The following is a 21,641-nucleotide window of genomic DNA, read 5'->3' on the forward strand; positions in this document are numbered from 1 at the left end:
GAAACTGACGCTGGAGGGTAAATAGAGTCTTCAAGGAAATACGTCAGGGGTTCCTCCGGGAGATTAAAGCCTGATACTCAGTGGTGGGTCGAGTTCCCATTGGAAATACGAGAAAGTATCCAGGACCTGACGCGACACAGGCTCTTTCAAGTCTTCCAACAGTCAGAAGTTTAGATCTACTTTGGCTGTGAGGTTATCGATGTACTCGAACCAGTACAATAGAAATGAATGCAGGACCAGGCCATAGAAATCGTTGAACTTCATCCACAGTTCATTCAGATCTTCACCTCAACACTTGATGCACATTGGCACAAATGGCAGAACCTCTGCCGCACTGCACCTGAACTCTGGGTTCAACACATAACCCTGGATTCATTTGGGTGTGGACTTTGTACATTCTCCCTGGACTACATGGATTCGCTCCGGGTGCTCCAGTGCCCCTGCCACCTTGCAAACAAATGCATCTCAGTAGATGAATGTCCTGCTGTAAGTCGCTCCAAATATTACACCATTGGGCCAAAAGATATAGGCGCACAACAGGGTATTTGGCCCATTGACTTTGCTTTCATCGTGGCTGACACATTTTCTGTATCAGTCCCAACCTCCTGTCTTCTCCCCATATCCTTTTTTGATTAATTAAGAATCTATAAACTTCTGCCTTAAGTATACCCAATACCCTAGCCTCCACTGTCACATGTGGCCACGAAATACACAGGGTCACCAGACTCTGGCTAAAGAAATTCCTCCTGATCTCCATTCTAAAAGGAAGTCCCTGTATTCTAAGGCGCTATCCTCTGCTCTCTGACACCCGAATCTTAGGAAACATCCTCTCCACATCCTCTCTTGGTAGGTGGTAGAGTGTGGGAGGAACCAAGGAATTTGTGAGGAGAAATTTTAAAAGTTTGGATTAATTTACGTAGTATAGCTTGACAGTCACCAGAATCATAACGGGGTAAATTGTTAATTTCTCCCCGAGACTTATAGAATTAAGGACATCTGTATTCAAATACCAACAGTTTTAAGCTGATATTTGCCATACACCATACTGAACATGCAACTTGTCACGCACATGGAACAGTGGCAAGCTCACTCTCAAATCCGCAGCTTCATTCACTGACAGCTCAATAACCATATTAGGAACACTTCCACATTCCATTCTTTCACTCAGACTGACTCATTCCCTTCCCATCCGGGAAACGTGGTGCTAATCTAAAAGAAAGACGAGTTACTCAGAGTGGACGTGTGCCATTACGTTCTCATCAAAGCCATTAATTTCGGCATGAAGACAAAGGTCCATAACAGCCACTGTGAGTGGACGGATACTGTAGGTTCAGTACCTTCCGACCAAAATGCCCAAAAAGCTGATTTCAACTTGGATAAAGACTTATGAAGGCAGATTCCAAACGGTCTCTCGGAGTATCTGGGCAGCCCTGTGGTGAGGTTGTTTAAACAGTGGAGGAACCAGACTGGTGAAGATTAAAGGCGCGAAACCCCATCAGCTGGACTCCTATCAGGTTCCCTCATGTTGCCTGTGAGTTATCCTGCCAAGATTGCCAGTACTCGTGCTCAGGTATACAATATGAACTCCTGCCTTTGAGTCGCAAACCTCCAGACAATCCTTCATTGCCACCTGCATTTCTACTTCACTGAAGGCCTTTGCTCTTCCTCCAGTCTTGTTTCCATCACTGGGGCATGACAGCCCCATTCAACAAATGCAAGATGCCATCTGACTTCGGGAACCCCTGGCCTACAGCTGCTCAAAGAACAAAAGGAGCATTCGGGATGGAACTGAGAAGCTCAGGTCTATACTGCAGAAACGCTACAGAGAGCTGCCTAAATTGTAGGTGGAGCAGAGCACCTCACGTACACCCTGTCACAAGGCATCTCCCATCTCTGGAGGACCATAAGACCTCCGTAAGATATTAGATCAGAACTAGCCTATTCAGACCATCGAATCTGATCCTCTATTTAATTATGCCTGAATTTCTGTTTTCAACTCCAGTATCCCAACTTCACCCTACAAACCTTTTAAACTTTTTTTTATTGTGTTTTCAAATAGTTACAGAATAAAAGTGTGTGAAAAAGAAAATATGCGTTACCCATCCCCCCTCCCCTTAACCCCTCCCCCCTAACATCCCTATAGAAAAAAAGAAGAAAGAAAGAAAGAAAGAAAGAAAGAAAGAAAGAAAGAAAGAAAGAAAGAAAGAAAGAAAGAAAGAAAGAAAGAAAGAAAGAAAGAAAGAAAGAAAGAGAGAAAGAAAGAAAGAGAGAAAGAAAGAAAGAAAGAAAGAAAGAAAGAAAGAAAGAAAGAAAGGAAGAAAGAAAGAAAGAAAGAAAAAGGAATGGCTGGATATTGGAAGATCCCCACATGCTCCATGGAGTTCGTAATAACTTTAGTATATATATTTATTTCTTTACCCAAGTAACCAACTATTTCATCTTCGGAGCACCAATATATTTAATCCTATCTTTTGTAAATAAGGGCGCCAAATTTTCAAAAATGTTTCATATTTATCTCTTAAATTATAAGTAATATTTTCAAGTGGAATACAGACATAAATTTCTTTCTTCCAACGATCTATACTTAAGTATGTATCCGATTTCCAAGTAACTGCAATAGCCTTTTTGGCTACTGCCAATGCAATTTTTATAAATTCTTTCTGATATTTATTCAATTTGGATATCGGTTTTATCCCTTCAATATCACCTAGTAAAAGTAATATTGGATTATGTGGAAGTTGTATTCCAATAATTTGTTCCAATAAAACTCTTAAATTTGTCCAAAAAGGTTGAATTTTAGAACAAGACCAAGTAGAATGTAAAAAAGTACCAATTTCTTGGTTACATCGGAAACACTGATCAGATAAATTTGGGTTTAATTTATTTATTTTTTGTGATGTAATATATAATTGATGTAAAAAATTGTATTGCACTAATCTTAATCGGACGTTTATTGTATTTGTCATACTCTCAAGACATAGTCTTGACCAATTTTTTTCTTCAATTTTAATATTCAAATCACTTTCCCACTTTTGTCTTGACTTGTGGACTCCTTGTTTAATTGCCTGTTTTTGAATCAAATTATACATACAAGAGATAATTTTTTTAATCTTTCCTTTTTGAATTAAAGTTTCTATTTCATTGGATTTCGGTAATAACATAGTTTGACCTAATTTTTCTCTTAAATAAGCCCTTAGTTGAAAGTAACAAAAAAGAGTGTTGTTTGATACTTTATATTTATTCTTTAATTGATCGAATGACATTAATATACCTCCTTCAAAACAATCTCCTATATATCTAATCCCTTTTTGAAACCAGTTATATAAAAGTTGATTATCCATTGTAAAAGTCTATTTTGAATTAAAGATCTCTTTGCTAATAAGGATTTCTTTGTCTCATCGTCAACATTTATCTTATTCCATAAGTCAATCAAATGTTTTAATATAGGAGATTCTCTTTTCCCGTATCCATTTAGATTCCCATTTATATATAAAATCTTCTGGTGTGTTTTCTCCTATTTTATCTAGTTCTATTCTAATCCATGCCGGTTTATCAAAAGATGCAATAAAACTAAGTTGATTTGCTTTATAATAATTCTTAAAATTTGGAAGTTGTAACCCTCCTAGCTCAAATTTCCATGTCAATTTTTCCAACGATATTCTTGACATCTTACCTTTCCAAAGAAACTTCCTCACATATTTATTTAGCTCTTGAAAAATCTTCTGGGGTAATTGTATTGGTAGTGATTGAAATAAGTATTGTAATCTAGGGAATATATTCATTTTTATGGTATTTACTCTACCTACTAATGTTATTGGTAATACCATCCATTTATCAAGATCTTCTTGAATTTTTTTCAATAGTGGTAAATAATTTAATTTGTATAAGTTCTTTATGTCATTATCAACTCTTATACATAAATATTTTATACCATTTGCCGGCCATCTAAATTAAATACGGAAGAACAGAAGGGATTAGATACGCCTTTTACATTGAAAGAGGTCGAAGAAGCACCAGGATCATTTCAAAGTAATAAATCTCCAGGAGAAGATGGTTTTCCGCCTGAATTCTATAAAAAGTTTAAAGATTTATTAGTTCCTCCTTTTATGGAGTTAATACACCAAGCGGAAAGAACGCATAAACTTTCAGAATCTTTTTCGACAGCTCTTTTAATAGTATTGCCAAAAAAAGATAGAGATCTTTTAAAGCCAACATCATATAGACCTATTTCTTTATTAAACACTGATTATAAAATAATAGCAAAAATCTTATCTAATACATTATCTAAATGCTTACCAAAATTAGTACATATGGATCAAACAGGATTTATTAAAAATAGACAATCGGCAGATAATGTAACTCGGTTATTTAGTATAATTCACTTAGCGCAGAAGAGGGAGGAAATGAGCGTGGCAGTTGCTTCGGATGCAGAAAAAGCATTTGATAGATTGGAATGGGATTTTTTATTTAAGGTATTGGAAAAATATGGATTAGGAGTATCTTTTATAAAATGGATTAAAACCTTAAATACTAATCCCAAAGCTACAGTAGTGACAAATGGTCAAATTTCAACACCATTTCAGTTAACAAGGTCAACTTGGCAAGGTTGTCCATTATCACCTGCTTTATTTGTGTTGGCGATAGAACCATTAGCTGAATTGATTAGAATGGACCCAGATATTAAGGGTTTCAGAGTTAATCAGGAAGAATACAAGATTAACTTATTTGCTGATGATGTTCTGCTTTATCTAACAAACCCATTGCATTCGTTGCGTAAATTATCCTATAGATTAGAAGAATATGGGAAAATATCAGGTTATAAAATAAATTGGGATAAAAGTGAAATTTTACCTCTTACTAAAGGAAATTATAATCAATGTCGATTAAGAACCCAATTTAGATGGCCGGCAAATGGCACCCTACAAACCTTAAACCCCTTCACATCAAGAACCTATAAATCGTTATCTTAAATACACTCAATGATTTGGCCTCCTCCGCCCTATATGACAATGAATTCCACAGGTTCCTACTCTCTGCCTGAGGAAATTCCTCATCCCAGTTCCAAAGAGATGTCCCATTGTCTGGAGGCTGTGTCCTTGGATCCCGGATCCTTGGATCCTCGTATCGTCCGCTACTAATAGAAACATCCGTGACTAATTACCTCAGGATGGGAAAAAACCATCTATAGGAACGGACAGGGGTGGACAATGTTCCTTAGCTGAAGAGGTGGATATTTTGCAAACCTTTTGTATATTGAATATTCTGTAATATTTCAGTAATATTGTATATATATTTGTTGACTAAGGATTCTTCTTATAATTAATATTAATTACCATATAAATTACGTTATTTGCCTACGTCATTGTATAATAAGTGTGCGCCTCGTTGGAAGTAAAATAACGACGTTAAGGGTCTCATCTTCCTGCTCTTGTTTGTCTTTGAATTAGTTTAACGTTTTGCAGTTACAAAACATAATCCAGAGTCACCAAAGGCTTTTGATTCCTCATGTTGATGCAAAAAAAATGAAGCATAGAGTGATCAAAACTGTTCGACAAACCCATGTGGAATATAAAATGATGTCGATGAAATTGCTGCAGCATTGAAAGTGTAACTCATATTGCTGGGCACAGATTGTATCGCTTGTAGACATGTGGTATTTTATTTGGATTTATTTAGCGATTTAGCGCAGTAACAGGCCCTTCCGGCTCACCGAGCCCCTGCACAATTACACCCATGTGACCAATTAACCTACCAATCCAGGCGTGTTTGGAATGCGGCAGGAAAGCGGAGCACCAGGGGGAAACCCATGCGGTCATAGATAGAATGTACATACTCCTTACACACAGACAGCAGGTAGAAACAAATCAGCAAGTAGAAATAACTGGCGCTTCCACGATTCACAGAGCCCCACTCGTCATCATCCCGTACATTCTGTTTACATTCCAGAGTGCTCGGACCATCTTAACACTGTGATCAAGGGTTAAATTCATCAAATGGATGACACTGTCAATCAAGTTTAGCAAAGTCATAAACATCTTGAGGGGACAGAGAAAATCCCCAGAAATCCATTGCTTCTCAGTTACAAAGTTATCACCCTGCAGTGAGACATGACAGCACATGAACAGTGCCCACAAATACCAGATTCAGTGAATACACAGTTCTGCATCTGAATTCCGCAATTTTGAGCTCCAGCTGAATTCAGATCATTAATGTTGCGTTCCATGTTTATTAACATTCCTCTCGGAAATCACAAGATTTAATGCAATGAAATATATCCGGCATTATTATCAGAATTTTATAGGTTAGAACATACAATTGTATGATACTTCAACTTGATATTAAGTACATAAACCATTTGTATGGTCCTATCAAAACAGTTTGGGATTCAGAGTTCACTCCGAATTCTGTTGAAATGCAATTTCTCTCTCTGAATAAAAACTACTCAGCTGGAATCCCACCCTACTCCAGCTCCCGTCGTAGACTGGGAAGTTGGTCCAGCAGGTGCCTTCAATGAGATGAGCAGAATGTTACTCAAATCCATCTCATTGATTATATAGAATTGCTGTTCCATGCACGATACTTGCCGAGTACAGAGAGACAACAGTATTCCCAGAGCAGATTTTCTGTTACCACAAAGATCTGCTGAATGAAGGTTAGAAGTGATTTCTGATCTCCTTCATGCAGCCTGGACATGGTTTATCATGGTTGTAGGAGGGGAGGCAGCAATAGTTCCTCGCAACACACTCTATCATGTTGCGTAAGTTCACGTGGGCAAGTGTGAAATAATCGGACAGAGACACCAGAAATATTTTGATTAGGACTTGGGGAATAAAAGAACTTACTAACTCAGTAACCCACATGTCTTTGGCTATCCTTGATTCTTCATAAGGAATACAGTATTCAGTGTTCATTCCTTTCCATACTGCCACCTTGTGTTGGAGTTCTTTACTGCAAACAATGATCCACAAAAGTCACTTCCAAGGAATTTAAAGAAGAGAAAGTCTGTTGGAAATCCAAGCAACACACACACAAAATGCGGGAGGAACTCAGCGCGCCAGGCAGCATTTATGGAAAAAGGTACCGTCGATATTTCGGGCCGAAACCCTTCGGCAGGGCTTTCAAGATCAAATATATTTCAGTTATTTTTTGACATTCCTTGATAGGTCTCAACAGGTAAGTATAATTGTTTTAATATTAGTAAATCAGAGCGGATTTTATAAAAACTTGGCAACTTCATTGACACCCATAGCACATAGGAGCAGAATTACTCCATTCAGCCCATCGACTTTGTTCTACCATTATATAATGGTAGCTTTACTATCGCGCTGAACCCATTCTCACGCCTTCTCGCCAGCATGTAACAATCAGAAACATATCAACCTCTGCTTTAAATATACCCAATGACTTGGCCTCCACAACCATCTCTGGCAGTAAATTCCACAGATTGGCCACCTTGTTGTAAAAGAATTTCCTCCATATCTCCGTTCTAAATACTGATCAGCCTTCTTTAATGCTGCCCATCATTCTTCCTTCATTCCAGATTTCAGTTTTATTTACGGAACATAAATTCCACAGTTTTGAACAGGGGTTTAACCATCTGTCTCCAGTTCATTGGGAGAGGCTGGTTATTCGAATTCAGTAACCAGTTTCAGTACTGTCAGGATATGGGTACATGCAGTTTGGCACCAGCGCAGCCGCCTCTTAGATCACATTGCTCCTGACTGAAAGTCCACAGGTAGGGTTGTTCTTGATTGACTAGATCACCACTGATTGCAGTCAGTCAACCTGAGAAAGGCCCACTATAACGGGTAGAAGCTAGCTACAAACGAGAAACATAGGCTGAAGTCATCTGGGGAAGCAATTGCTTATATGGAAAGAGGAAATCTTAAATATCCATAAACCCTTTCCTTTAAAGCAGGGGATCCCAACCTGGGGTCCTCGGAAACCTTACTATTTTTTTAAGTTAATTTTTTTATAAGTTTCTACAATGCAACAACAAAAATACAGTAAAAAAAATAAGTTTATTCAGTGTAAAACCAGCATATCAAATGTACAGTTCATAACAGTTAAGGAAAAGCAGCCACAGTAGAATCGTATAAACCAGCCCACCCTCCCACCACCCAACTCCAAGCCAATTTACGATATATAGAAAAGTTAATGAAAACACCACAAAGCTGTGTTTATAAAAAGAAGGTATATTGCCTACTACCTAAACTATAATATGTTTAGACATTTAAAAAACCATAAATCTTAACCGACAGAAGCTGGCAGTAAAGGATTTAAATACAAAAGAAAAAAGGAGGGATGAACCCTGCATCTAAACGGGAATTATGAAAATATTCAAGAAAAGGTCCCCACGCCTTTTGGAACTTTATGCCCGAATTAAGAAGTGAATAATGAATCTTTTCAAGGTCTAAGCAGGACGTAATATCTCTGAGCCATTGAGCATGAGTGGGTGGGGCCGCATCTCTCCGCCTAAGAAGGACTGCATGTCTGTCCAAAAGAGAGGCGAAAGACAATGTACGACGTTTAGTCCGACTCAGATGCGCGTCATCTCCCGAGTTGCCGAAAAGAGCAGAGGGTTAGGTTCCAAGAGGCAATTAAGCATATGGAATAAACTTTAACAAAACTATGGAAGTGTATTTACATCACATAAACACAAGGTACAGCAATCAGTCAATATTTACAAGACAGTAAGTATACTGAAATTAAAATGTACCGTCTATAAGAATATCAATTCCCCGGGGGGGCCCATCGCTCACGGAAGTCCACACAATGTACCCGTCGCAACCGCGTGCTCCCTCTCCAGGTCCAGTCGGGCACGAACGTGTCCTCGGAAAAGGGGCAGGCAGACGGCTCGGGCAGCGCCCTCCACTTCCCGCCGCTATGCCTGTGAAGGGCCATCTTGGCCAAACCCAGGACCAAGCCCACCAGCAGATTCTCCTCACGCCCCGTTCCCTGGCGTCCGGGTCGTACACTAACACCTCCCGCCCACACAATGGACAGCTGGCAGGTTAAGCTGCTCAAGGGGAAGCATCCCTGCGGAAAGGGACTTCCAATGGGGACCTCTTCCCTTGCCAGATGGTAACACAAGGCGAGTCCGGTCGGCAGACGAAGGCAAGGAAGTCAAAGGTGTGCAGGAGCAGCCCGCACAAGAAACGCCTCCGAGCGTCACGGAACCGCCCGGTGGGCATCCCTGCGAGACGGCTCACGCTGTGCGGGACCCTTTCCCGCGTGCTCTCCCGAGGCGTGGCTCCATACAGCCGGAACACCACTTCCCCGCAACTCCCGGCACCCACCGTAATAGGATCGGGACCAGAAACCCCAGCAGCCACAGAACCATCCGACGGCACAGGAGCGCCCTGCCCGGATGAGGCCAGACCCCGTACCCTCCACAGTTCCCGTTAAAAGCGGGGTAGTTCCCTCAGAGCAGCACGGCTGACGCCGACTGCCGGGATCTGCGTGACCCTCCTTCCATCAGAAAACAGGGAAACCATGCTTTAAAAACAGGAAGGGTTTCTTAATGAACAACCTCTGAAATAAACTGACTTGATGTAGATACGATGCTCTAACTTCTCTACATATGAAGGGAAGTGTATTTCACAACTTGTTCGTAAAGATCGACTTATTTCGCACCAACATTTTCAAAATTGATCAATTTCTGCGTCCGGTCGCATTTATCAGCATAACTTTAATCACATAACAATAAAGAGCATCTAGTTCACGCGGTCCGGGAGCGATCAGAAAGCTGTTACAGAGCTCGTTTGCTGACCCACAGTCTGCTCCTCCCTGGATGTTCCGGGTTCAGTGGCTGATCTGCCACAACTGAAATTAAGACGAAGTAGAGCTTTCTCCAAACCATCTTTAAACTGCGAAGTAGAAAAATAGTAAATAATTGGATCGACCACACTGTTCAGATACGTTATAAACAGCGTATTGTAAAAGATATTCACTGCTGTGTGATACGACTTGCAGTCGAAGGGTCTTCTTAGTTTAGTGACCAAAACGGCGACCACAGCAACACTGGTGGGCAAGAAGCAAATGACAAAAACTGCAGCCACGGCTATCACAAGTTTCACAGTTCGCTTATATTTACCCCGCATTCCAGCTTCCATCTGCCGTAACTTCCAGATGATGGAGGACGTAGAGAAGAGGATAACTGAAACTGGCAAAAGAAACTTAAAGAATATAAAAATAATTCCAGTCCAAATTGTTGTGGTATTCAGAGGCATATTAATGCTGAAAGGCTCACAGTTTCTCACTTTGTGTTGTTTGAAGTCACGTTTGTCTATCAACAAGTGCAAACAAATAGCCACCGCTACAATCCATAGACCGCCTGCTATCATCACCGCACACCTTGTAGTGATCTTGTTTACCTTGTGGTGTGGATGGACCACCTTAAAGTAACGATCGATCGCAATAACCATGAGGAAAAAGACGCTGCCAATCCGGTTCAGGGAAATCATGAAAACGTTCACTCGACACAGTTCATCACCAAAAATCCAGTCCTTCCCTCGGAGAAAATAATCAGCTCGAAATGGTACGCAGCACATTAACAAAGTGTCCGCAATCATCAGATTCAGTGAATACACAATACTCGGTTTCCGGGACTTCACGTGAACACAAAAGATCCACAAAGCAATCGTATTTGTAGCAAGTCCGAGGATGAATGTGACGATAATTACGGGCGGGTTGTAGGACGAGTTAACATCTTCACCAGGAGCACATTCCGGGGTCGAGTTCGCCATTGTACAAAAAAGCGGCCGCACAGTCAAGATGTTTCAGAGGAGAGCGAACTGATTCGGAGACGAACAACCTAATAAACTGATCTTCTTCGAATGAGTCTGCTCTCCTCTGGGTGCAATATATGGGTGGAGTGATTACTCAGAGATGTCCGATGAAATCATCAAGTTCCAGGAAATCCAGAGGCACAAACGTTCAGATTAAGGAGCAGACAATGAAGTTATATCTGATTGTCAGATTCCTTCCACAATCTGATGTTTGCTTTAAACAACAACTGAACCCCTTGACCATGTCTGCATGTTTTCATGAACCACGAGGTTCAAGAACAGATACTACCGTCCAACCATTAGGTCCTTGAACACAACAGGATAACTGCAGGCATTCTGTTTCTGCTGTTCCCACAACCAAATGATCTAACATAAAGCACACTTTACCTTGTTATTTCATGTCCGTCTCTCTTTTTTCGATTTCAACAGTTTTTGATTGTCTTTTTAGATTTAAATGACTCCCTGTGCATCATCAGATGTTCGTGAAGTTGCTGTATTTAAGCAAATCTTTTTTATTTTAAGGAATTGTAATATAGAAGTCCATCTACTTCCTCTGGTTTGAGCAAGAGATTCTGTCGTGGTCCAGTCCGAAATCCGCATTCCGGTTCACGATCCCGTCCGCGGACTCCGGACTCTGGGTCCTCCGACTGTCCCTTGTTTCGATTGGACTTAAACATAAGCACCTGATGCTCATCTTAAGGGCTGGGAATATAAGTGGCCCTGGGATTGAGTGTGGGTGAGGGGTCGTCTCGTCAGTCTCCCCTTGGAGTAACTCACCGGTGGAAGACTAGTACATTCAGTAAGTTATGGATTTGGCTGTTCCGTAGCCCGGTGAGGTTACCGGCCGCTCGAGTCTTGGAGCCACCCCAGACCGAGCTCCCTTCCTGTCCCTCGCCTCCGTCGGGTAAGCCAGGCCGTCTGCCGTTCCCCTACGGTTAGTTTTGTCCCTTCCTGTTCCTTGCCTCCGTCGGGTTGTGTCTCACGTCCTGTCCAGGAGGCTAGCTCCTAGAACCCAAGACTCTAGCTTCGAACTCCAAGCCCCAAGACTCTAGCCTCGAAATCCAAGCCTCAAGACTCTAGCCTCGAACTCCAAGCCCCAAGACTCTAGCCTCGAACTCCAAGCTCCAAGACTCTAGCCTCGACCTCCAAACCCCAAGACTCTAGCCTCGAACTCCAAACCCCAAGACTCTAGCCTCGAACTCCAAACCCCAAGACTCTAGCCTCGAACTCCAAACCCCAAGACTCTAGCCTCGAACTCCAAACCCCAAGACTCTAGCCTCGAACTCCAAGCCCCAAGACTCTAGCCTCGAACTCCAAGCCCCAAGACTCTAGCCTCGAACTCCAAGCCCCAAGACTCTAGCCTCGAACTCCAAGCCCCAAGACTCTAGCCTCGAACTCCAAGCCCCAAGACTCTAGCCTCGAACTCCAAGCCCCGACTCTAGCCTCGAACTCCAAGCCCCAAGACTCTAGCCTCGAACTCCAAGCCCCAAGACTCTAGCCTCGAACTCCAAGCCCCAAGTCTCTAGCCTCGAACTCCAAGCCCCAAGACTCTAGCCTCGAACTCCAAGCCCCAAGACTCTAGCCTCGAACTCCAAGCCCCAAGACTCTAGCCTCGAACTCCAAGCCCCAAGACTCTAGCCTCGAACTCCAAGCCCCAAGACTCTAGCCTCGAACTCCAAGCCCCAAGACTCTAGCCTCGAACTCCAAGCCCCAAGACTCTAGCCTCGAACTCCAAGCCCCAAGACTCTAGCCTCGAACTCCAAGCCCCAAGACTCTAGCCTCGAACTCCAAGCCCCAAGACTCTAGCCTCGAACTCCAAGCCCCAAGACTCTAGCCTCGAACTCCAAGCCCCAAGACTCTAGCCTCGAACTCCAAGCCCCAAGACTCTAGCCTCGAACTCCAAGCCCCAAGACTCTAGCCTCGAACTCCAAGCCCCAAGACTCTAGCCTCGAACTCCAAGCCCCAAGACTCTAGCCTCGAACTCCAAGCCCCAAGACTCTAGCCTCGAACTCCAAGCCCCAAGACTCTAGCCTCGAACTCCAAGCCCCAAGACTCTAGCCTCGAACTCCAAGCCCCAAGACTCTAGCCTCGAACTCCAAGCCCCAAGACTCTAGCCTCGAACTCCAAGCCCCAAGACTCTAGCCTCGAACTCCAAGCCCCAAGACTCTAGCCTCGAACTCCAAGCCCCAAGACTCTAGCCTCGAACTCCAAGCCCCAAGACTCTAGCCTCGAACTCCAAGCCCCAAGACTCTAGCCTCGAACTCCAAGCCCCAAGACTCTAGCCTCGAACTCCAAGCCCCAAGACTCTAGCCTCGAACTCCAAGCCCCAAGACTCTAGCCTCGAACTCCAAGCCCCAAGACTCTAGCCTCGAACTCCAAGCCCCAAGACTCTAGCCTCGAACTCCAAGCCCCAAGACTCTAGCCTCGAACTCCAAGCCCCAAGACTCTAGCCTCGAACTCCAAGCCCCAAGACTCTAGCCTCGAACTCCAAGCCCCAAGACTCTAGCCTCGAACTCCAAGCCCCAAGACTCTAGCCTCGAACTCCAAGCCCCAAGACTCTAGCCTCGAACTCCAAGCCCCAAGACTCTAGTCTCGAGCTACCCAAGAACTCCAAGTCTCAAGTTCCTAGAACCCAGGCCTCGTCACGCCTTCGCCTGGTTTGGGGTCTGAGCCCGAGTCAAGACCCAGGTTCTGGGTCCGTGTGCAGTCTCGGGCTCGGAGTCCACCCCAGGCTCTTTGTTCCCAGTACCTCTTCCCGGTCCTGCTTCCCCAGCCCTGATGCGACCTGTCCCGTCCTGTTCCTAGTACTTCAGTGTCTGAGTCCCGCATTTGGGTCCAGTCTCAACGCCCCCCTTATCAGAGATTCAACTTGAGTGACATGGCTGTTGAACAGAATAGTTTCAAAATATTTGAGTGGATGAATATCTATCCTGGTGTGCAATGGAGATGCTGAGAGACATTATGGGACCAGGAAAGAGGAAACTGTCAAAGCAGCAGAGGGCTTCAGAGGTATCACAGGCATCTGTGATCCGTTAGCCTGCGGGGAGGACGTAGAAACAAATTGTAAGTTATGAAACTGACGCTGGAGGGTTAATAGAGTCTTCTGGAGAAATAGGTCAGGGATTCCTACGGGAGATTAAAGCCTGATACTCAGTGGAGGGTCGTGTTCCCATTGGAAATACGAGAAAGTGTCCAGGAGCTGACGTTCAGGAGAGAGTAAATTTGCACAAGCACTCTCACACTGTCCTTGTCAGGAGACTTGACGAGTCATTCTTATTGAAGAGAGTCTTGCAAATGCAGGTTCACTAGACGGAGCAAACTGAAATATTTAGTGCTGAGTTGGCAGAGAGTGAGGAACAGATCAGGGGAAGGAAAGGGCTTTCCAGAGTGAGCAGGATTTGTAAAGGATTCTGGCAATGGGGATCTTAAGTGTTGAGTACACCTGATCATTGGGACTCTAGCTTTTTAACTTCTTCTCAAGAAGGTCTGGAATCAAGCATCACTCAACTCACACATGGGAAAAGCAGGGCCTGGGGATCGATTGTCTCTGAATATATCTCCAGCAGTGCGAATACTGAGAATGTTACTGTACAAACTGAGTGGAGTGGGGAGAGCGACCAGCAGCGACATAGGCTCTTCCAAGTCTTCCAACAGTCCGAAGCTTAGATCTTTTTTGGCTGTGAGGTTCTCGATGTACTCGAACCAGTACACCAGAAATAAATGCAGGGGCAGGCCATAGAGATTCCTGACCTTCACCCACAATTCATTCAGATCTTCACCTCAATACTTGATGCACATCCACACAAATGGCAGAACCTCTGCCTCACTGCACCTGAACTCTGGGTTCAACACATAACCCTGAATTCATTTGGGTGTGAACTTTGTACATTCTCCCTGGACTACATGGACTCCCTCTGGGTGCTCCAGTACCCTGCCACCTTGCAAACAAATGCATATCAGTAGATAAATGTCCTGCTGTAAATAGCTCCAAATATTGCACCATTGGGCCAAAAGATATAGACGCACAATTAGTGTATTTGGCCCATTGACTTTGCTTTCATCGTGGTTGACACATTTTTCGTCTCAGCCCCAACCTCCTGTCTTCTCCCCATATCCTTTTTTGATTAATTAAGAATCTATAAACCTCTGCCTTAAATATACCCAATACCCTAGCCTCCACAGTCACATGTGGCCACGAAATACACAGAGTCACCAGACTCTGGCTAAAGAAATTCCTCCTGATCTCCGTTCTAAATGGACGACCCTGTATTCTAAGGCGCTATCCTCTGCTCTCTGACACCCGAATCTTAGGAAACATCCTCTCCACATCCTCTCTTGGTAGGTGGTAGAGTGTGAGAGGAACCAAGGAATTTGTGAGGAGAAATTTTAAAATATTGGATTAATTTACGTAGTATAGCTTGACAGTCGCCAGAAACATAAAGGGATAAATTGTTAATTTCTCCCCGAGACTTATAGAATTAAGGACATCTGTATTCATATACCAATAGTTTTAAGCTGATATTTGCCATACACCATACTGAACATGCAACATGTCACGCACATGGAACAGTGGCAAGCTCACTCTCAAATCCGCAGCTTCATTCACTGACAGCTCAATAACCATATTAGGAACACTTCCACATTCCATTCTTTCACTCAGACTGACTCATTCCCTTCCCATCCGGGAAACGTGGTGCTAATCTAAAAGAAAGACGAGTTACTCAGAGTGGACGTGTGCCATTACGTTCTCATCAAAGCCATTAATTTCGGCATGAAGACAAAGGTCCATAACAGCCACTGTGAGTGGACGGATACTGTAGGTTCAGTACCTTCCGACCAAAATGCCCAAAAAGCTGATTTCAACTTGGATAAAGACTTATGAAGGCAGATTCCAAACGGTCTCTCGGAGTATCTGGGCAGCCCTGTGGTGAGGTTGTTTAAACAGTGGAGGAACCAGACTGGTGAAGATCAAAGGCGCGAAACCCCATCGGCTGGAATCCTATCAGGTTCCCTCATGTTGCCTGTGAGTTATCCTGCCAAGAATGCCAGTATTAGGAGACGTCACGTGGGTGCCGGGCAAGACGGCTGCATTTTAGTGTAGCTCCGACTACCCACCATAAAATTCTATCAACTAGAGCATATTTATCCCGCCTTATTGGAATACGGCTGTTGTACAATTAAAAACTGTTTGGTTTTTTTTACACTGAAAATAATAACTTTGCGAGATAATTCGGTACGATGCCAAGACCTTCGAAGAGCGCTACTGCGATCCACGTGGCTACAAGACAGGTCCCACAATCTGAAGCTCAAGGCACGTCAACGACACAGATGGACCGAGGCTCCAACATGGAGAACTTACTAGCTGAGGTTAGTCGTGTAAGTTCCATTCTGCTCGGGGTGGCTACCGATGTGTCTACAATTAAAGAAACGACCGTCAGTGCCATTCAAGAGAGGCTGACGGAAGCCGAGGGTCGCCTCTCCAGTGTGGAGGACACCACTGTGCCACTGGTGGGTGCCAGCGAGCAGAATAATAAACGCTTGGACCTGCTGTGGAACCGTGTCGAGGAGCTTGAGAACAGGAGCAGACGCAACAACGTCAGGCTGGTCTGTCTAAAGGAGGGTGCGGAAACGGGCGGTCTGATTAAGTGCGTGCAAAGAATCATGTCAGAGGGAGTTGGCATCGAACTGAATGCAGAGTTGGAGATTGAGAGGGCGCACCAGATCCCGGCTCCGAGGCCGGGCGAGGATCGCGCCCCCGCCCCACCCCGGTAGGTGCGTTCTTGCGCTCTTCGGCCGGAGAGAAAGTGCTGCAAGCGGCCAAAGCAAAAAGAGGAGTTGAGTAGGAGGGATGCAAAGTCTCTTTCTTTCCGGATATGTCTAGAGAATTGGCTGAATAACGGAGGGCATTTACTACGGCTCGGAAAATGCTGCAAAGACTCAACGTGGGGTATACACTCGCTTATCCAGCAGTTCTACGCTTCACGTGGAAAGGAAAGAACATGTTCCTTACTAATGCTGCAGAAGCAGAGAAATTCATTCAGGAAAAGTGCGGCGCTGGCTTTGACTGAGAGACAGTAATAGGTGGAGAAAACTTTTTAGGTACAACAGGGTGGGTGGGGAGCTGGATAAAACGGTCTGTTTAGTGCTAGGCTTACTAGCTGGCACGGTACTTGGCGGACTATATCATGTGTCTTTTTCTTTTCTGTTTCTTTGTAGAGTTTATCCCGCCCATTTGTTTTTATTTGTTAGTTAATCTGGCAGGAATATATTATCGCTATGTTTTTGGGTTATGTTGGTGGTTTAATTGTTTGAAAGCTCAGCATTTGCAGTGTTTGTTGGTAATAATTGAGCATGGGGATAGAGTACAACAGGTTTTTCATTGTGTTTTTTTTAATTGTTGCATTCCAGACTCAGACATCCGGGAAAATGTATATTTTTGCAGATGTGTGCATGAAGTTTAGGACATGAAAATTGTTAATTTCATATCATGGAACATTAATGGGTGGGAAACCCAATCAAGAGGGAAAAGTTTTTATCATACCTTAAAGGTAAACAAATTGATGTTGCATTTGTCCAGGAAACACATTTTAAAGATGTTGAAGCACTGAAATTTAGAAGAGATTGGGTGGGTCAGGTATTCCATTCATCATTTAGTAGCAAACAAAATGAGACAATGATTTTAGTTAACAAAAAATTTAATTCTGTATTGCTTGGAGAATTTAAAGACAAGGAAGGCAGGAGAATTTGTATAGATACACTTATTAATGGGGTGAAGGTAGTACTTTGTAACATATATGCTCCTAATAAGAAAGACCCAGACTTTCTTAACAAGGTGAACAAAATTTTAGGTGCCAAGGAGGGAAAAATAATTTTAGCAGGAGACTTTAGCCGAGTAATGGACCCTGGTATTGATAAAAGCAAATTTCAGACATTACCAGTACCTAGGGACAGGGCTGCCTTACATCAACGTATTGAGGATATCGCTCTGGTGGATATATGGCGATTGGTGAATCCATCCGGGAAAGAATATACATTTTTCTCTCATCGACATCAATCCTACTCTAGAATAGATTTTTTTTAATATCCAACTCCGTTGTTGAACAGGTGATAGACTGTAAAATTGGCCCAATAGCATTATCAGGCCATGCACCAGTTGAAATTCAAATTGATTTAAATACTGAAAGGGGAAGGAGGTGTAGATGGCGAATGAATATTATGCTGTTAAAAGATGAGGATTTCAGTGATAAGCTGGCTGAGGATCTGACTTCGTTTTTTGAATTGAACGTAGGGAGCACAGTAAAGCTGTCCTCGGTACGGGAGGCACCCAAGGCGTTTATAAGAGGAAAATTAATAGCACAAGCATCTAAAAGGAAGAAAGAAAATATTTAGCAAATAAAAAATCTGGAGTCAGAAATAACCACATTGGAAAAGGTCTTATCAAGACAATATACTGATGACTTATACAAAGATCTGTGCAATTTGAAATTCCAGCTAAATAACATATATAACAAAGAAGCAGAATATGCATTATTTAGATTAAAAACAAGTTTCTATGAAGGTGGTGACAAAGCTGGTAAGCTGCTGGCACGATATTTAAAGCAGCAGAACAGGAATAGTGTTACACCTGTAATTAAAGGGGATACATTAGTGTCATCATCTAAAGAAATAAATGAAGTCTTTCAACAGTTCTATGAACATCCATATGCATCACCGTTTAATCATGACCAGGAGGAGCTGAATCAGTTTTTTGCTAACATAAAATTGCCTACATTATCCCCACAACAACCCTCCACAGTTCCCGGTAAAAGCGGGGTAGTTCCCTCAGAGCAGCACGGCTGACGCCGACTGCCGGGATCTGCGTGACCCTCCTTCCATCAGAAAACAGGGAAACCATGCTTTAAAAACAGGAAGGGTTTCTTAATGAACAACCTCTGAAATAAACTGACTTGATGTAGATACGATGCTCTAACTATTCTACATATAAAGTGAAGTGTATTTCAGAACTTGTTCGTAAAGATCGACTTATTTCGTACCAACATTTTCAAAGTTGATCAATTTCTGCGTCCGGTCGCATTTATCAGCATAACTTTAATCACATAACAATAAAGAGCATCTAGTTCACGCGGTCCGGGAGCGATCCGAAAGCTGTTACAGAGCTCGTTTGCTGACCCACAGTCTGCTCCTCCTTGGATGTTCTTGGTTCAGTGGCTGATCTGCCACAACTGAAATTAAGACGAAGTAGAGCTTTCTCCAAACCATCTTTAAACTGCGAAGTAGAAAAATAGTAAATAATGGTATCGACCACACTGTTCAGATACGTTATAAACAGCGTATTGTAAAAGATATTCACTGCTGGGTGATACGACTTGCAGTCGAAGGGACTTCTTAGTTTAGTGACCAAAACGGCGACCACAGCAACACTGGTGGGCAAGAAGCAAATGACAAAAACTGCAGCCACGGCTATCACAAGTTTCACAGTTCGCTTATATTTACCCCGCATTCCAGCTTCCATCTGCCGTAACCTACAGATGATGGAGGACGTAAAGAAGAGGATAACTGAAACTGGCAAAAGAAACTTAAAGAATATAAAAATAATTCCAGTCCAAATTGTTGTGGGACTCAGAGCCTTGTTAATGCTGAAAGGCTCACAGTTTGTCACGTGGTGCTGTTTGAAGTCATGTTTGTCTATCAGCAAGTGCAAACAAATAGCCACCGCTACAATCCACAGACCGCCTGCTATCATCACCGCACACCTTGTAGTGATCTTGTTTACCTTGTGGTGTGGATGGACCACCTTAAAGTAACGATCGATCGCAATAATCATGAGGAAAAAGACGCTGCCAATCCGGTTCAGGGAAATCATGAAAACTTTCACTCGACACAGTTCATCACCAAAAATCCAGTCCTTCCCTCGGAGAAAATAATTAGCTCGAAAGGGTATAGAGCACATTAACAGAGTGTCCGCAATCATCAGATTCAATGAATACACAATACTCGGTTTCCGGGACTTCACATGAGCGCAAAAGATCCACAAAGCAATCGTATTTATAGCAAGTCCGAGGATGAATGTGACGATAATTACGGGCGGGTTGTAGGACGAGTTAACATCTTCACCAGGAGCACATTCCGGGGTCGAGTTCGCCATTGCGCGAAAAAGCGGCCGCACAGTCAAGATGTTTCAGAGGAGAGCGAAATGATTCGGAGATGAACAACCTAATAAACTGATCTTCTTTGAATGAGTCTGCTCTCCTCTGGGTGCAATATATGGGTGGAGTGATTACTCAGAGATGTCCGATGAAATCATCAAGTTCCAGGAAATCCAGAGGCACAAACGTTCAGATTACGGAGCAGACAATGAAGTTATATCTGATTGTCAGATTCCTTCCACAATCTGATGTTTGGTTTAAACAACAACTGAACCCCTTGACCATGTCTGCATGTTTTCATGAACCACGAGGTTCAAGAACAGATACTACCGTCCAACCATTAGGTCCTTGAACACAAGAGGATAACTACACGCATTCTGTTTCTGCTGTTCCCACAACCAAATGATCTAAAATAAAGCACACTTTACCTTGTTATTTCATGTCCGCCTTATTTATTGCTCGTTATTTAGATTTGCATTTGCACCGTTTGCTGTTTATTGATCCTGCTTACAGTTACTAATCTATAGACTTACTGCCTGCCCGCAAGGCTAAGAATCTCAGGGTTGTACATAACGGCATGTATGTACTCTAACAATAAATCTTACTTTGAAATTTGAACTTTGAACACGATTGCCTGATTGGATAATTAACGAGCTGGTGGGCAGGTGTGCTTGATAAAATGGCCACTATTGGGATTTAGGCAGAAGTCCATAAAGGCCACTGGCCACTGTGAGTGGAAGGCTACTGCAGGTACACTAACTGCTGACCGCAGTTCCTGGGAGTTCTGTTGATTTCAACTTAGATAACGACTGAAGATGTTGGATTCCAAAGGTTCTCCCAGGGTATCAGAGCAGACCTGCAGTCAGACAATTTAACCACTAGCCTGGTGAAGATCAGAGGCACCAAGCTTTATAACTTGGACCTCTATCGGGTTCCTTCATATAGCCTATGAGTTATCCTGCCAAGACTCCCAGTGCTCGTGCTGAGATATACAAAATGAATTCAAGCATTTGTGGCCCAGTGCCCAGACAATCCTTCATGTGAGCTCAATCTCAACGTTCAGATGAATTTTGGACAGGTACATGGATGGGAAGCATATGCAGGGCTATGGGCACGGTGAAGGTCAATGAGAGTAGGCAGTTTAAATGGTTTGGTACAGACATGTTGCCTGTGAGTTAACCTGCCAAGACTCCCAGTGCTCGTGCTGAGATATACAAAATGAATTCAAGCCTTTGAGGCCCAATGTTCAGACAATCCTTCATGTGAGCTCAGTTTCAACGTTCAGATGAATTTTGGACAGGTACGTGGATGGTAGGCATATGGAGGGCTAAGGTCAATGAAAGTAGGCAGTTGAAATGGTTTGATGCAGACTAGTTCGGCCAAAGGGCCTGTTTCTGTGCTGCACTTTTCTATGACTGTATGATTTTACATGAAAATAAAATATCTACAAAGCATTTGTATTTCTGACTAGTCCTATCATGATTGTTATAATAACTACTGGTGGGCTGGAAGCACGATTGTGTCCCAATGCTCAGACAATTCTTCATCGCCATCTCAATTTCTACTTCACTTGAAGCCTTTAGAATTCCTCCAATCTTACTGCCGTCACTGGGGACATGACTGCCTCATCCAACAAATGCAAGGTGCCATCTGACTTTGGGAACCCCTGGCCTACAGCTGCTCAGAGTACAGAAGGAGATTTCGG

The 21,641-nt window shown here is 43.2% G+C and overlaps 2 protein-coding genes across 2 annotated transcripts; both read right to left on the reverse strand.

Moving 5' to 3' along the window:
• Nucleotides 1-9,740: 9,740 nt before the first annotated feature.
• On the reverse strand, nucleotides 9,741-10,748 carry LOC140738917 (hydroxycarboxylic acid receptor 2-like). The gene has a single exon (XM_073066932.1). It carries the CDS (start codon nucleotides 10,746-10,748, stop codon nucleotides 9,741-9,743), a length of 1,008 nt encoding a protein of 335 aa, XP_072923033.1.
• An 8,155-nt stretch (nucleotides 10,749-18,903) lies between these two features.
• On the reverse strand, nucleotides 18,904-19,935 carry LOC140738918 (hydroxycarboxylic acid receptor 2-like). The gene has a single exon (XM_073066933.1). The coding sequence runs from the start codon at nucleotides 19,933-19,935 to the stop codon at nucleotides 18,904-18,906; it is 1,032 nt and encodes a 343-aa protein (XP_072923034.1).
• Between the last annotated feature and the right edge of the window lie 1,706 nt (nucleotides 19,936-21,641).

The sequence above is a fragment of the Hemitrygon akajei genome, chromosome 14 (genome assembly GCF_048418815.1).
Source record: "Hemitrygon akajei chromosome 14, sHemAka1.3, whole genome shotgun sequence".
Taxonomy (NCBI): Eukaryota; Metazoa; Chordata; class Chondrichthyes; order Myliobatiformes; family Dasyatidae; genus Hemitrygon; species Hemitrygon akajei.